General features: G+C 40.7%; 1 protein-coding gene across 1 annotated transcript; it reads left to right on the top strand.

The window, feature by feature from the left end:
- Positions 1 to 790: 790 nt before the first annotated feature.
- Positions 791 to 1,521, top strand: LOC102997669 (chromobox protein homolog 3-like). The gene has a single exon (XM_057541188.1). The coding sequence runs from the start codon at positions 879 to 881 to the stop codon at positions 1,398 to 1,400; it is 522 nt and encodes a 173-aa protein (XP_057397171.1). The 5' UTR covers positions 791 to 878; the 3' UTR covers positions 1,401 to 1,521.
- Positions 1,522 to 17,510: the final 15,989 nt, after the last annotated feature.

Here is a 17,510-nt window from a genome sequence, read left to right as displayed (position 1 = left end):
TGCCGTTGTACTGACTAAGCAAGAGATAAACATGAAGGGGATCTCAAAGGTGACCCAATTCCTTCCTGTTTCATTAAGTTTTAAAACATATATTTGAAAAATGGCAGTGATACCTAATATTCTGAGTATTTCAGTAGGGATGGGAAATGGGGAAGAATAATTGGCAGCCCAGTCTGAAGAATTGGGCTTAAGTAAAACATTACTTAGAAAAACATCCCCCATTTCTTTATAACCTACATTTTTAAGAGAACAGGAAGGGGAGACGATTTGGCAAAATTGTTTATTGAGAGACAGTATTTTTTAAAAGTCACATTTAAAGGTGTGCATGGTTAGGGACTTCCCTGGTGGCGCAGTGGTTAAGAATCCGCCTGCCAATGCAGGGGACACAGGTTTGAGCCCTGGTCCAGGAAGATCCCACATGCCGTGGAGCAACTAAGCCCGTGAGCCACAACTACTGAAGTTCGTGTGCCACAATTACTGAAGCCTGTGTGCCACAACTACTGAAGCCCACACACCTAGAGCCCGTTCTCCGCAACAAGAGAAGCCACTGCAATGAGAAGCCCGTGCACCGCAACAAAGAGTAGTCCCCGCTCGCCGCAACTAAAGAAAGCCTGTGCACAGCAACGAAGACCCAACATAACCAAAAATATAAATAAATAAATTTATAAAAAAAAAAAAAAAGGTGTGCATGGCGAGATTAAAAAAGTTAAGGAAAAATAGTTCCCCAGCCCCCTCCGCCTCAGATGTGGCTGGAGCTTGAGGCGTGCAGGGCCAGAGACGCGGCAGACCCGGGACCCGGAGCAACTCAGAGGCAGTGAATAATAGCTCTTCAAGTCTGCAATAAAAAATGGCCTCCAATAAAAAGGACATTGCAAAAAATGGGAAAGAAACAGAATGGAAAGAGTAAAAAAGTCGAAGAGGCAGAACCTGAAGAATCTGTGGTAGAAGAAGTACTGCACCGTCGTGTAGTGAATGGGAAGGTGGAGTATTTCCTGAAGTGGAAGGGATTGACAGATGCAGACAATACTTGGGAACCCGAAGAAAATTTAGATTGTCCGGAGTTAATTGAAGCATTTCTTAATTCTCAAAAAGCTGGTAAAGAGAAAGATGGAACAAAAAGAAAATCTTTATCTGACAGTGAACCTGATGATAGCAAATCAAAGAAGAAAAGAGATGCTGCTGATAAACCAAGAGGCTTAGCCAGAGGTCTCGACCCAGAGCGAATAATTGGTGCCACAGACAGCAGTGGAGGATTCATGTTTCTCAGGAAATGCAAAGATTCAGATGAGGCGGACTTGGTGCTGGCAAAAGAGGCAAATGTGAAGTGTCCTCAAACTGTAATTGCTTTTTATGAAGAGAGACTAACTTCGCGTTCTTGTCCAGAAGATGAAGCTCAATAATTGTTTGCATTGCTTTTTGTATATATTTATATGTATATATAAAATCTGGGTCTTGGTTTTTTGATTTATTAGTGTGAAGAAATAAGTACATTCTAATGAAAATCAAGTTTGATATGTTCGTTTTGAAGTAGTATTGGGGAAGTTGTTGGGTTTTGGGGGGGTTTTTGGGGGGTTTTGTTTTTGCTTTTTTTGCATCTGTAGCACTGGTTACTTTGAACAAATAAAGCTTTCTGTACTTGCTTCCTTTAGCAGAAAAGAACGTTTGATACCACGGTATATTATTTCCTCTGCATTAGAGAACAGCTTTTCTAAATGTTGGGGAAAATCTCCATAGTCATTACTTAATCAGAATTTAGAATTTGCATTTAACTCATATATGCCTAAGGACCATTCTGGGTTTTTTGTATGTGTATACATAAAATACATATGTAAATGGTTTGGGGTTTTTTTTGGTTATTGTTTAAATACATTTACCAAAGCAAAACCAGCCTTTCAAAACCATGGATAAGCCCATGTTTCTGGGATTCTGTCATTTTGAGCAATATAAGAAATCACTTCAACTTAAATTGAAAATTTAAGTCTTAACCTTTCAAATTAAATAATTTTCTAATTAATTAGACAAATTAATGTAAACAATTTAAATTGGATAATTTTTAAAAACAGCCCCATCAGAATCTGCATCTGTATCTACCATCATATAAATGCAGTTTTATATGTAAAACCCCTGAAAGGAAAATTTTATCTCTGTCAACCCAAATGAAAAAACTAGAAAAATTCTGGTATGTTTTAATTAGCCAAGCAAGACTTAGTTAAATGGACATTTAAAGCTTCCTTTTGGCAAACCATTCTTTTATAAGAAGTTGAAATTCCCGTGCTGTGTTTACTGAAAGACTGTGATACATGGAATGTCTCAGACTTGTTAATGGAAACCTAATCAGATGGTTAGAGATGTTGGCAATTTAGGATCTGCAGGAATAAATGAGTGAACAAACTTTTCTAATCTAAACTTGACCTGCATGTTTTTTCAAACTTTACCCCAACCCATTTCTTACATGTAGGCTCAATCTTCTCAGTATTTGGGGTTACTGGTTCAGCAGAAGCCAGGAAAAACAATAACTTTGTAGTAATCAGAATATTATTCAACTATATATTGTTTACTCTATTGTAAATACTGGTGAACAGTGGTCAATAGTTTTATATTCCTTTTAAAAAAAAGTTGATAAAATGTATACTAATATTATTCTTCAGGCTAATTTAAAGCATTACACTTTGTTAAAAATAGTAAATTTTCTTTCGAAAACATGACCTTTCAAACTGAATTTCTTTAACTCTTGAGGTTGAGTGTCCTATGTCTGTTGGCCATTTTTATTTCCTTCTGTGTGAATTATCCGTAAAATTTGCCATTTTGTATTGAAACATATGTGTGTATATATAAATAATTTGCAAGAACATTTTATATGTTATGGAAATTAGACCTTTTGACTGTCATTATACTGTATTTCCCAAGTTTGTCATTTATACTTTCTTTGTTTATGGCATTTTCTGTAAAAATTTATTTTTTCATTTTTATGTTTAAAAAGGTAGCTTTGATACTTCCTATAACAGAGAAAGAATTTGGATGTTAAGCCTAGTTTCACAAATCTATTTCATGCCAATAACGAAAAGGCAGGGAACCACTGTATAATTTGTGAGACAATTTGCAGAAGACTTCCTAGTAGTCTCTGGCATCATTAAATAATAGCCATGTGCTGATTTGGCTACTTTCCATGCAAGGCCTGAGCCACACTATCTATCAGCACTCACATCAGTTTGCAATGCCTGGTTGATCAGAATAGGTGTTAACGCCAGCCCATAAAACTACCACTAATTTATGGATTTGTTGAAATGTTGAGTGATTTGCTGCTGAGAGAAAGAATTTAAGAAAGAGAAGAATGAAAGAAAGCTGGAAAGGAGGGAGAGGGAAAATAAACAAAGAGAAAAGGAAAGGACAGAATAAAAGAAAAGGAAAGAAATAGGAAAAGAAAAAGACAAAGAAAGTAGAAAAGAAAGTTATTGAAAGAAAATGGAAAGGTAAAAAAGGGAGAAAGAATAGAAGGAAAGAAAGAAGAGAATCAAAATATAAGTAAAGATGGAAGATGGATGGATGGATGGGTAAATGGATGGATAGATGGGAGGGAAAAGGAGGAAGGGGGGGAGGGAGGGCGGAAAGAGAAATCAAAATATAAAACTTCAGGCTAAATTCATTTCAATTATACAAAGAATCATAAATCCTAGGAATGAAAGGGAATACAAAGTTCCTTTAAATCTAAAGCTCTCCTTTTGCAGGAAGAAAAACTGAAGCCCAGTAAGGTTGAGTAAATTCCCTCAAGCTCACACAGCATGTTCATAACCGAATGAGAATCAGATTCCAGCCTAGTCTCCTGACTTCCAGTCTAATATACCCTCTCTCACATTTTGTTTCACTGGAAACTTGCTATTGGTTTGAGTTGACTTCAAACAACTTACAACATAAATAATATTATAGCCAAAAGTGGGCCTTTTGCTAGACCAGAAAATCTTACCCCATGTGATTTTTTTAAATTATCACACATTGTCATAACAGAATTTGACCTATAATGTGTAAACACCAAAAAAAACAAATGAGCTAGCAGTTCCTTCCTACTTTAAAAAAAAAAATTAAAAGGGAAAGCTGTTTGCAACCTATAATAGAAAAATGTATTTCAAAGGCAATGACTTAACTTAGGAAAAGGCCAAAGTCTTCATTACTATTTGGTAGAATTTTGATTTTGTGCCATAGATACCTGAGAAACATTGTGCTTTTTTCTATTGCTGTTTAGGAACAGATAGTCAAAGAGAAAGAGAGGCGGGAGGTGGATGTAATTGCAGTTGGCTTTTCATTTCAGTGAGTGTGATTTAAGTTCAAGATATGACTTTCCTAAGAAGGGGAGTGGATGGTGAATGGTTGAACATCAAAAGGAAAAATTGGGGGCTTCCCTGGTGGCGCAGTGGTTGAGAATCTGCCTGCTAATGCGGGGGACACGGGTTCGGGCCCTGGTCTGGGAGGATCCCACATGCCGCGGAGCGGCTGGGCCCGTGAGCCACAGCTGCTGAGCTTGCGCGTCTGGAGCCTGTGCCCCGCGGCGGGAGGGGCCGCGATGGTGAGAGGCCTGCGCACCGCGATGAAGAGCGGTCCCCGCACCGCGATGAAGAGTGGCCCCCACTTGCCGCAACTGAAGAAAGCCCTCGCACGAACTGAAGACCTAACACAGCCAAAAAATAAAAAAAATAAAAAAAATAAAAAAGGAAAAATTATGAACGACTGGAAAACCATAGTATTTCTCCAAATGCCCTTAAACACAGAAAAGATCCCCTTTCACTTGATGTAAATGTGCCCCTCATTCTTGTTGTCAGGAGGCAGGACTGAGTGAGAGCTCAGATTTCTTTCACTCCTATGATTCTCTATGATCCTCTAACGGTAAAAAAAAAAAAAAAAAAAAAAAAAAAAAACTCCCTTTGCCCTAAATAACCAGTTATTTTTTCTGTAAGCCCGTTTTTATTTTTATTTTGAATTTTACTTTTTTAATACAGCAGGTTCTTATTAGTTATCTATTTTATACATATTAGTGTATATATGTCAATCCCAATCTCCCAATTCATCCCACCACAACCCCGCCTCCCCCTGCCCCCCGCTTTCCCCCCCTTGGTGTCCATACATTTGTTCTCTGCATCCGTGTCTATTTCTGCCTTGCAAACCGGTTCATCTGTACCATTTTTCTAGATTCCACATATATGCATTAATATATGATATTTGTTTTTCTCTTTCTGACTTACTTCACTCTGTGTGACAGTCTCTAGGTCCATCCATGTCTCTACAAATGACCCAGTTATTGCTTTGACTTTCTATTTTACTTTGGCAATGGGGAACTTGCTTCATTCTATTAATTTATTTTGGATGGCACTCTGCTATATTATCTTAGCTGTTTAGAATTGGTGCCAATGCCGTCAGAGTATTTAGTTTCATCCATTCATTCAACAAATACGTATTGAGCCAAGTACCCACTGGGTACTGTTTTAGGTGTTGGGCATACAGCATAAACATCACAGATTAAAAACTCTGCCCTCACAGAATTGGCACTCGGGTGGGAGGGTGGGCAGAGATAGACCATAAATAAATTGGTATGATCACATATGGTGTGTTAGGAAGTAATAAGTGCTACGGTGAAAATGAAACAAGGGGCTGGAAAGGGCAGGGGTAGTAAAGGAGCCTTAATTTTCAGTAGGAAGATAAGGAGCCGAGGCAGATGGGCTCTCTGATGAGAAAACACTTGAGCAAAGACCTGAAAGAGATAAGGAGTGAGACACAGGTATACAGTCCCTTGGTTCTGGTATCCCCGGTGGACACCAAAATCCATGGATGCCCAAGTCCCTTATGTAAAGTGATCGAATTGCCATCGGCAGTTGGTTGAATCCACAGATGTGGAACCTGCGGATACCGAGGGCTGACTTTATCTGAGGCTTCTTTCAGGAGAAGGGAACAAACCTGAGGAGAGACCTTTGGGCTAAGTGGCGGAGGCACTGTGAGTGAGGCGGAGAGCTGAGAGGTTGGTGCCCAGAGCTTGTAGGGCTGAGTAGCCATTGGAAGGACCTTGGCTCTAACTGTGAGTGAGATGAAAAGACAGGACACTGGGGATGCTCGAGCAGAGGGCTGTGATCCACATTTTCACACTATCACAGTGGCTGCTGAGTGGAGAACAGCAAGAAGGGCAAGGGCAGGGGCAGACCCACCAAAAGGGACAATGCCAATCCAGGCAGGAGGTGATGGTTTGTGTCATGATAGTACTGGGGAAGGAAGTACGTGGCAGATTCTGATATACTGAGACTAGAAATAAGAGAATTTGTTAACGGACTGCATGTGAGGTATGAAAGAAACGGAGGAGTCAGGATGATTTCAGTACGGTCTCGTTACCTTCATTCCATTATATAGTCACATAAATCTTCAACATCCACCACAACCCTCTTCTTCTCTACCTCCACCCATCCCAGGTCCAGTTGTATTTACAGCCAATATGTTAATACAAGTTGTCTGCCATTAGGCCTTACAGAATCTATTCTGATTTTCCCTTCATATGAGTTTACAGAGTCCAGACTGAGTTTGACTGTCACTGTAACTAGATTTTTGTTGTACATGTTTCTTCTTCCTTTCCTATGGTTTCTAGAATTTTATTTATGTTTTCATGGCCTGATTGTATATGAGCTTTTGTTATTTTTTAACTGGGGAAGCATACTTGGGAGGGAGGGAGAGATGAAGGAAGGGAGGAGGGGATGGATGGATGGATGGATGAGGAAAGAGATAAAGGGATGGTACAGCCACTGTGGAGAACAGTATGGAGGTTCCTTTAAAAACTAAAAATAGAACTACCATATGACCATAATTCAAAAAGATACATGCACCCCCATGTTCATTGCAGCACTGTTTACAATAGCCAGGACAAGGAAGCAAACTAAATGTCCATCAACAAAGGAATAGATCAAGAAGATGTGGTACATATATACAATGGAATATTACTCAGCCATAAAAAAGAATGAAATAATGCCATTTACAGCAACATGGATGGACCTAGAGATTATCATACTAAGTGAAGTAAGCCAGACAGAGAAAGACAAATGTCATATGATATTGCTTATATGTGAAATCTAAAAAAAAAAAAAATGATACAAATAAACTTATATACAAAACAGAAATAGACCCACAGACATAGAAAACAAACTTATGATTATGGGGAACAGGGGGAGGGATAAATTAGGAGTTTGGGATTAATATATACACACTACTATAAATAAAATAGATAACAAACAAGGACGTACTGTATAGCATAGGGAACTCTACTCAATATTTTGTAATAACCTATAAGTGAAAAGAATCTGAAAAAGAATATATATATATATAATTGAATCACTTTGGTGTACACCTGAAACTAACACAGCATTGTAACTCAACTATACTTCAATTTTTAAAAAAAAGAGAGCTAAAGGGGAAAAGCTAGGCAAAGGTTGGGGGGGCGTGGTTTGTTGAGAGAGAGAGAGAGAGAGAGAGAATATGAAATGGCCAAATAATAAATAGGTAAGTTGAGTTGGAAAGTAAAGAAGTAAATGCAAGGAGACATCCACTGGGCAGACAGAGTAAAAGAATGTGATGGCTCAGGATAGATTCATCACCCCTCTTGGAACAATTAAAAAAAAATAAGCGTAGCCAGTGTAGCAGCAGTATGTCCCCAAGCTGATGACTAATAGAACTTAGGGTAATAGTTCACATTAATTTATTTTGAGGCAAAGGATAAAAAAAGAGAGAACAAAATTTAAAAGACTAAGAGGAAAACCTAAGTTCAGTATATGCTAATTCAGAAAAATGTTTTTATAACTTCAAGAAGGAGGACAGCATTCTAAATTTATTGTTCTAAAAAGATAGCAAGATAGGATAAATAGTAGCACCAGGATGATGATTTGGATGTGTTAAATTTATCACCTTGAGACCAGATTTATTTATATATTCATGCTCCATATCCTTGTATGATAGCTTTTAAGAATGTATATAATAGAAAAGCAGAAAAGAAACAAGTGAAGGAAACAGAGAGAAAATATTGATAAGAAAATAAAGTGAAGGATAAAATTAATACACAACCATTCACCTCCCTCAGCAAAAGAAAGAAAAACAAATGCAAACATGAAGTTCTGCAGAGTCATTAGAGATAGTCTATAAGTTTGGTTTTGAGCTCCCTACCAACCAAAGCAAAGAAGAAAATATGATAATGTATAAAAACCTACAGTTTCTATAAGGTTAAAATAAACCAGCAGTATCGTGGAAGCTAAGACTAAAATCTAAAGAAGCTATGTTCTGTGGAGACACATAATATGGATAAAGACCCTGACAATATTCTTTCAACAAATACAATAACACGTTTCTTAGAACCAGTTTCTTCTTAGGTTCTTAATGAATTGTTCACCTTTTCCCCTTCTTGAGCAAAACATCACCTCCTAATTCTGGTAACTTTTATTTCATATTAATTGTTTTAGAACAATTACAAATGTACCATAAAATGATGGTTGCCACCATGGTAACCATTTGACCTGGCTGTTACTTTGTATATGCCAGTTAATGGGATAAAAGGGCAACAGTTTCTAGGTGTAATTTCTGCAGATATTTTATGTTAAACAATGACATTTTTGCAACTTCTGCCATTTGACCTGTGTCGAGCAAGCTTTCTGGAAACAAATCCATTTGACAGATTCCACTATGATTAGGACTGAATGAAAACCTTCTGATTGGGACTGAAGCCATGATTGTTGGTTGCACTGTGGGTGTTCTTAGGCTGGGACAGTTCTCTGGACGTCACCATCATTAGTATCAATATGGCCACATAATTGGTCCCTCACTTTCTCAACCGTTACAAATGTGCTTGAAATGGAGCTCATTTACAATCTAAATGCATGTGCGGGGATGGCAATCAGGGCACTGTGCTAATTTAGGTTTTGTGTTTTAGGGGCAACAAAAGATATGCTAATATTTTATTCATCTTCAAATTAACTATAAATTGTGCACCCTTGTATACCTCCTCCTCAGGCAAATGAGGAAGTCCCAGTTGTTAAAATGAATGTATAAAAATCAAAATGAAGGTTTTTTTCCTGGCACCTGGTGGATGACAGAGAATTATCATCAATGGCAATATTGCCCTGGAACACAGGATTTCATTTCTTTCCACTGGGTAGTCACAACGTGTGTGGGGATTTGCTCTCAGCCCCTCCAAAAGTCCCCTCTTCCTCTTGTCTTGCCCCCTCTCCGCCTCATTCTTGTGCCTGTGCAGACATCTGCGTCGCCCACTAATCACTTTCACTTCTGCTGGGGAAACTACAGCACGCTTCTTTATAACGTGGAGAAAAGGAAAAAACTTAGATCTTCTGATACCAAATCACTGGGCTTTGGAAGGTCAGTCATCTGTCAAGACCAACAAAACCATAAAATGCCCACGTGTCTCAGAGGAGCACTGGGGCATAAATGGGGAAGGAATAAAAAAGAGTCAGAAAGGGAAGAGAAGAAGAAAGAAAGACAAGGAGATGAAGACAGAAACAGTGTGGTGTGAATATCCACGCACTCATCTATAAATCCTTGTTGAGCGTGGGGAAGTGCCTGGCACCAGATGTCACATGTTAGTTTCCACTAGGGTCTGACTCTGGGAATATCTGCTGAATCAGTAGCTCTGAGCTGAACAAGGAAATTCACCCAAATTAAGAGAATCATGGTATTAATCAGGGTCACTCCAAAAAAAAAGTTATAGCCGAGAGGAAGAATCCTCTGATCTGAATTTTTCTCATCTTGTGAAATTCCCTGCTCCACGTTCAAAGCAAAGAACACATCGATGGTCACCATTTGTCCATCAAGGGCTGTGCAGTTGGCTTCCTCTGGAAAAAGGAATCTGCGTCACTACTAAGCTAGATTTCGTTCTTCTGCTATTTCTGAGTGTTAGCCCAGAAAGGGGCCAGCTTCTGTGAGCAGGGCTGCAGAAGCAGGTGCAATTTATGTCCCACAGATACTAACTTTGATAAGCACTTAATGGAGGCCTACTTTGTGTAAGAATGGAGAGAAACAAAGTACAGCTCCTACCCTCTTGGGGCTTTTAACTGTAACTTCGTGAGGAGAATTTTCTTGTGTGTGGCTACTTCCCTCAAAGAACAAAGAAGGCATGTCAGAGGCTGCTTCAGTTAAGTGTCAGGGAAGGGAGGTAAGTGGTATTTTCATTCCCATTCTACAGCTGGGTAAAGTGAGTTCTAACGAAGTCACGTTACTTGCTAAAGGTCGCCCAGAGGTCAGAACTTCAGAAAAAAAAAAAATTGATCACAGGGCTGATGTCATGTAGCTGAGTAGTTTAAAATGAAAAGGAAGAAAACATTCTTATCTAAAAAGAAATGTGTTCCTCTGAGTTTCTCGGTTTCATTTATTCAGCAAGTAGGTCCCAGGCGCTATTCTAGCAATGAGGATATAACGAAACTCATATGGTGCTAGATAAGAGAGCCAGACAAGGCATTTTTAAAAAAAATATATGGTGCATCAGGTGGAAAGTGCTATGAAGAAAAGGAAAACATAGGGGATAGAGCATGCTGGGAGGGGGCTGTTTTAGATGGAGTGGGTGGGAGGCTTCTCTGAGGAGGTGACATTTGAACAGAAGTCTGAATAAAGGGAAGGAGCTCGTTATGTGGTTACCTGGGGGACTCGGGGCAGGGGAACCTCAATTAGAAAGGAAGGTGCTTGGCAAATTTGAGCAGCAGCGTGGCCGGAGCACACAGAACCTGGGGTGGTGGGGAGACGCGGCCAGCAAGGCCACCAGGGGCCAGGGGGTCAACTCTGGCTTTGACACTGAGTGAGACAGGGAGCAATCAAGGGTTTTAAGCCAAGGACTTGCCATGACCTGACTTAGTTTGAACAGGATCCCAATGGCTGGTGTGTGCAGAGACTGGAGCAAGGTGAGGGGAAGCAGGGAGGCAGTCAGGAAGCCGTTGCTGAAAATTATCCTGTAAATGAGAGACGGTGAAGCCTCAGGTGGAGGTTGGAGCAGAGGGGCTGGTGAAGGTGCTTGTTTCCGCATGGGTTCTCAGCGTGAAGTCTGCAGGCTTGGCTGAAGGATGGGGGATGAGAAGGAAGAGAGGCTTGCAGATCAGAAAACTTAGCTGTGCTGTCAATCCCTTACAACCTCATATTCCAGGATACCCATCGGGCGAAGGAATACCCACCCTTCTCCTGGACACTCGGCCTTTCAGCCTGACGAGATGACTATCTGTTTAGTCCTGGTTCCACCCATTACTAGGTGAGAGACTAGGGCACGTGAGGGCTCCTCAGTATCTTGGCTGAGAATTAGAGATAGTCATTTCCTCTCTACTTACTTCAGAAGGAGGTGTTGAACAAAACTCTAGAATTTAGGCAGCTCAGGCTTAGGGATTATTAGTTAACGTCATAAGCACCTTCAGAGTTAACTTTATGAGTCAGCTGAGTTGCCTTTGGGGTATCATTAATAGATTCCAGGAAGCTCCCCTGCCCAAAAGTCTCCCTCTAATGGCCTCTCATGATGAAAGGATTTCACAATTAGTCTGATTTTTCCCTGTTCAGGCATCGTGGACCCCAGACATCCTCCTTTAAAACAGAAACTCTAACTCGAGCTACTGCCGGTCATTTGCCATTCTGGGTGAATTTACATATCAGGTTGCCTTTCTGCCATTATAGCTGACTTAAGTTTGAATGGGAGGAAGGAAAGAATAAATATGGGGCAGAGAATGCGACAGCTGGGGAGTTGCTGAGTATGTTGCGGACAGATTGAGAAGATCCCTTGCAGGGAGAACCTCCAAAAATAAATTCTGTCTATTGTGAAATATTATCCAGATTTGCCTCACGTCGTAGTGTCTCTCTCATCTAATAATAATGCAGTCCTAGAAGGGCACCTCCTTGAAATAATTGCAACAAGCAGCTACGGAAGCCAAACTGTTTCAGAAAAACGTTGAATTCATGGAGAATAGCATGCCTTAATAGCCCCTTTGGCTTGCTTTGTTTAAACAAACTCCCCCCAAACATCTCATGCTTCTCTAATTATGAGTGCCCCTACATTACCTCAGCCTTTTACAGAGTTCTTTTCCCCTAAATATTTCTGGAAATGCCCAGGGATACTGACACGTGATCAGAAATAATTTGGCTGAGTGTCCCCACCATGGCGGGAATCCATGGACCCAGACTCTGACGCTTCCCCAGAGATGCTCGTCAGGGCTAGAAGTCTGTCCCCATCCCCGTGGCTGTTACAGTGACCACCACCTGCAATCCTGGTGAATTGGGAATACCTGCCAGTTCCCTAAACTGGAAGCTCTTGTCACTTCCCCACTCAGCAAAGCAAGAGGAGAACGCTCGGGGTGACATTCAGCCAAAAGTCCCACGGCACATGTGCTCAACCTCAGAGGTCACAGTGGCTCGTGGTAGGGCTTCCTCACCCGGGGGTGTGGGAAGCCAAGCAGGGCGCTGTCAGCCCACACCCTGACAGCTCTCCCCGAGCACTGCATCTCCAAGGTTGAAACTCTGCTGCTGTCACCTTTGCAGCGGCCCTCATCTCCTCGGGGAGAGTCATCTCTGTGCCCAAGCCAGGCTAACTGGGATGCCAAGCCAAAGGATGTTGTTGCTGAAGTACACTCAGCTAGGGGGCCCGCTGCAAAGTTGCTTGAGTGCCCATGTGTTCCTACCGTTATAGGGTTATCATTCTCCCAAGTCACAGCCACTGTGCCTTTCTCCAAGGTTGCAAACATGCCCCAGGTAATTAGGAAATCATGGGGGTTTTTTAGATAGGTTTGTTTATTAAATAACAATAGATCACAATGTTTCAGGTATAGCATATTCTTTCTATTAAATAGACACAGAGTTAACCAAAACCTGCATGTTCACATGCAAAAATCCTCTTTGACCCTTTATTAGTTCTCGTTACCTGTCCTAGCTTGAGAAGAAAAAATGTCGTTTTCCTTTAAGGGGAAATCATGATTTATGATGGCAGCATTCCATCTTACGGATGCAACATAATTTATTTAACCATTCTCCCACTGGTTGAGATTAGGGTGCTTTCTAGTTTTTTATTAGCACACAGTGCCTCTCTTATTCTTAGTGAGGTAGGACATATACTTAGCAGCAGAACTTCTTTCTCAAGGGATAGATATTTGGCATTTGTGGGTATAATGCCATGCGAACAGCCGGTTGTGATGTGGTACTGGGTTCTAGGTGGGCGGCTGGGCTGGAGAACAGGCAGCAGCACATGGTTCAACTTCAGCTTTTGTTTCTGGTGGGAGGAATCCAGACACCCAGTTCCTAATGTTCTTCTATCTTAAAGTGGATACATGACCTTGTCAAATCACTTAACTGACCTGCCTCAGTTTCCTTATGTAGAAAACAAGGACAACCTCATGGGTTTTGTAAACGGTAAACTCCTACACAAGATGAGGCATTCGTTTAACCATATAATGTGCTTATAGAGCTAAGTGAATTCATCAGTGCTCTGCCTCAGACGGCTGATTTTGATTTCTGGATCCATCGTTCATTACTTATTATTATGTAACTTAGGCAAGTTACTTAACTTCTCTTTTCCTCCATTTCCTCATCTATCAAATGGCTAACAAAAGCACCTCATAGGTGAGGATTAGGTAAGATCATGCTTTTAAAGCATGTAGCACACGTGAGTTACTATTATTGTCATTGTAACTTACTATTAAGCAGTGGATTTAGGCTCAGGGTGAAGCTGTTTGGAAGTCACTGGCTTCCCGTTGAATGTTCTTAAAGCACTGGTGGTGTGAGTATGTCTATATCACGCAGTTACAAATGTTATCAGAAGACCGAGGTAACTTTATTCAAAAGGCCCAAGCAAATTAGTAAAGTCAGTGCTTTTCAAAATGTGCGCCTGGAAGTTATCAGTTCTGCAGTGTGCCCCAGGGACCTGGTAGGGAACGGCATGCTAAATTGAATGGTAAGGGCAATGGGAATTTCAAGACCACCCCCCCCCCCACCAAGAACATAGCTTTGTTTTCATGGCAAAAATTGTTAGCTGATGAACAAAACCATTTCTCCTTGGACCCACAAGTGGACCTCATGTCCCAGGTCCCCTGCGGTTAAGTGTTACTATGTGACATTGTGGGCCTGGTAGTCTCGGTCTCAACCACCCACCTCTGCCACTGCTGCATGAACGCAGCCCTAGGCAGTATGCAAACAAATGCGTGTGCTATATCCCAATGCAACCTGATGAAACTTTGCTGTAGTTTGCCAGCCCCTGGACTGGAGCGCAGCAAGCAAGGGAGAGTTGTACCACGTGGCTGGAAAGGCAGAAATTGCCCCGTAGGAAAGACCTTGTGGACCCCAGCATGAAGTTTTCTTTTTACCCGAAGAGCAGAAGGGACGCCTTCATAGGGTTTTGGAAAGAGTATGATCTGGTATGTATAAGCCCTCAGTCGACCAGTATTTCAGTTTTCAATCCCCATGTGAACCACTGGTCCCCCTTGATTACTTCCTCTGTAGAGCCTCCTATGGAAACTCAGAGCAAGCTTCTGACTGAGGTGGTATCAGCAGCCAGACCCCAAGGCACCTCATGAGGCAGCATTTATAACCTTGGTGAATTTGCCGTGGCTTTAGCATTAATCCAAGGCAGTATCGGAACCCCGAATCTGTCAGCCCACATCTCTTTCTTCCTGTCAGACTTACACTAAGTTCAAGTGATAAACGTGTTAAGTCAGAAGCCCAGCTTAGTAACTGTCAATGAAAACCGTAGTTGCCACAGGTGAGCTATCCCCATTGACATGCCTACATTGGAATAACATAACAATAATCATAATGGTTGGCACCTACTAACACGTGCTGAGTATGGTATGAAGCACTCAGCCTGATTACCTTGTGTCATCTTCACCACAAGCCTATCAGGTAGGAACTGTGGTTAAGCCCCCTTTACAGAGAAAGCCAGAGGTTATGTAACTTGTAAGATGACGAATCTAGTGGGCGGTAGAGCCAGGAACTGAACCACGCGGTACAAACTAGAGTCGGGGCTCTTAACTGCTACAACACGGTGTCCCAAAGAAGGCAAATATGCTCAGAAGGTTGCTAGGGGACATTAAATCCATGAGGGAAAGGAAGGCAGAAAATCCAGTTTTAAGGTGCAACCGTTTCACAGAAGAGTGATATTGCCAGCTGGTCCTCACCTCACAAAGTCCTTTGGTTACAACCTTCCACCCACTTCCACCCTGGCCATGGCCTTCCTGCTAAAACAGGCATTCCCAAATCCTGTTATCTCCTAGATGGGCCTAAGAAAGCAGTTCTGAGTTTTGTTTTGCCAACTCTCTTTTCCCTCTGCATCTGGTCTTATCTGCCATTCTGCCCCTTTAGAGGACTTTGCATCTATTTTAAGTGAATTTCATAGTCAAACTATGAGAGTAATTCCTTCCACCCCACCCCACCATCAGGGCAGTCCCCAAACATGATTAATCATCCCTACCTAGTAATATGCAAAGTGCTTCAGAATCCTTATTTATATCCTTCTGAAAAAAAAAAAAAAGGAAAGAAAGAAAGAAAGCAGCCCTATCTGAAGTGGGATGTTTAAGAAGAACACAGTTTGTCCCACTAAATAATGAAAATCCTTATCTCTAACAGTGTGGACCAGGGCTCTTACTCAAGGGTTAGAAATATTCACTGGGGAGAGCATCCAACTTTTGAACTCCTTCAAAGAAAGCAGCAATGGAGGAAAAGGTCTGCTTCAGTAAACAAAACGGGGTCCATACGACTTATGAATTACATCCCCACGAACAAGTCAAATCCTCCATCTACTAACGTGGATGCACCACCCAGAGAACAAGCGAGGTACTTCACTGTGAAACATGTTGGGGGGGCCAGTAACCACGGGGCCCCATGGGCTAGCCCCGGATACACAGCTGTTCAGTGCCCTTCAGAGCCTGCACGTCTCTCAAAAGGACGAACTTGTGACTTTGGGACAGTGTTTGACCCACGAATTAGTGCACCGTAAAGTTGTAATAAACTTTGTTTTTTCAAAGTGCTGCTTTAATGAGCAGATGAATTATCATGTGGGAGTTTAAAAATTAGTCAACAGACTCTTAACAAGCAGGTCCTTTAAACTTGGCCCTCCCTTGCCCCGTAACTACTCTTGATCATAATCTAAATGAACCTTAACTTCTCACCTAGAATGGAACACGTGTATTCTTACAAAACAAATAGTAATGGAATAACTCTTGTGCTTTATTCTTTTAGCTGATCTGTAATAAAGTAGCAACATTCCAAAGAAAATAGAAAGCATATGTTTTTGGTTTTTAATAATTTTTTTCTTTTTTATTATTACTATGGACATAATTCACATAACATAAACTTCACCACTTTTTAAAGTGCAATTCAATGGGTTTTAGTATAGTCTTAATTTTGTACAACCATCCCCATTATTCAATGCCAGAGCATTTCTATCACCCCAACAATAAAACCTGCACCTGTTAGCAGTCTCTCCCAATTCCCTTCTTCTGAAACCCCCTGGCAACCACTAATCAACTTTCTGTCTCTGTGGACCTGCCTATTCTGGACGTTTAACATAAATGGAATCATATAATATATGGCCTTTTGTGTCTGTCTTGTTTCACTTAACATAATGTGTTAAAGGTTCATCCATGTTATAGTATATATCAGTTAGTACTTATTCCCTCTTATGGCTGAATAAAATTCTGTTGAATGGATGCACCACATTTTGTTTATCCATTCATCAGTTGATGGACATTTAGGTTGTTTCCACTTTTTGGCTATTATGAATAATGCTGTTATGAACTGCCATGTATAAGTTTTTATGTGAATATATCTCTTTATTTCTCCTAGGTAGATACCTAGGAGTTGAATTGCTGGGTCATATGGCAACTCTATGTTTAACTTTGTAAGGAACTGCCACAGTGGCTGCACCATTTTATAATCCCATCAGCAATGTTTGGGAGTTCCAGTTTCTCCACATCCTTACCAGCACTTATTATTTTCCTTTTTTATTTTTTAATTCTAGCTATCTTAATGGGTTTGAAGTGATACTTCATGTGTTTTTTATTTGCATTTCCCTAATGACCAATGATGCTGAGCATCTTTGCATGTGTTTATTGACCATTTGTATGTCTTCTTTAGAGAACTGTCTATTCAAGCCATTTGGCCATTTTTTAAAACATAAAGTTGTCTTTTTATTATTGAGTTGTAAAAGTTATTAATATATTCTGCATCTAGACTCTTATCAGATACATGATTTTCAAATATTTCTTCAATTTTGTGGGTGGTCTTTTCATTTTCTTCATTGTGTTTTTCAAAGCAGAAAAGTTTCTTATTTTGATGCGGTCCAGGTTATCAATTTTTTTCCTTGTTTGCTTGTGCTTTCGGTATCATATCCAAGAAACCATTGCTTAATCCGAGATTATGGAGATTTACCCCTGTGTTTTCTCTAAGTGTTTTATAGTTTTAGCTCTTACATTTAATTCTTTGTTCCATTTAGAGTTAATTTTTGTATATGATATGAGGTAAGGATCCAACTTCATTTT

The sequence above is a fragment of the Balaenoptera acutorostrata genome, chromosome 2 (genome assembly GCF_949987535.1).
Source record: "Balaenoptera acutorostrata chromosome 2, mBalAcu1.1, whole genome shotgun sequence".
Taxonomy (NCBI): domain Eukaryota; kingdom Metazoa; phylum Chordata; class Mammalia; order Artiodactyla; family Balaenopteridae; genus Balaenoptera; species Balaenoptera acutorostrata.
This window is presented reverse-complemented; position numbering and strand designations above follow the sequence as displayed.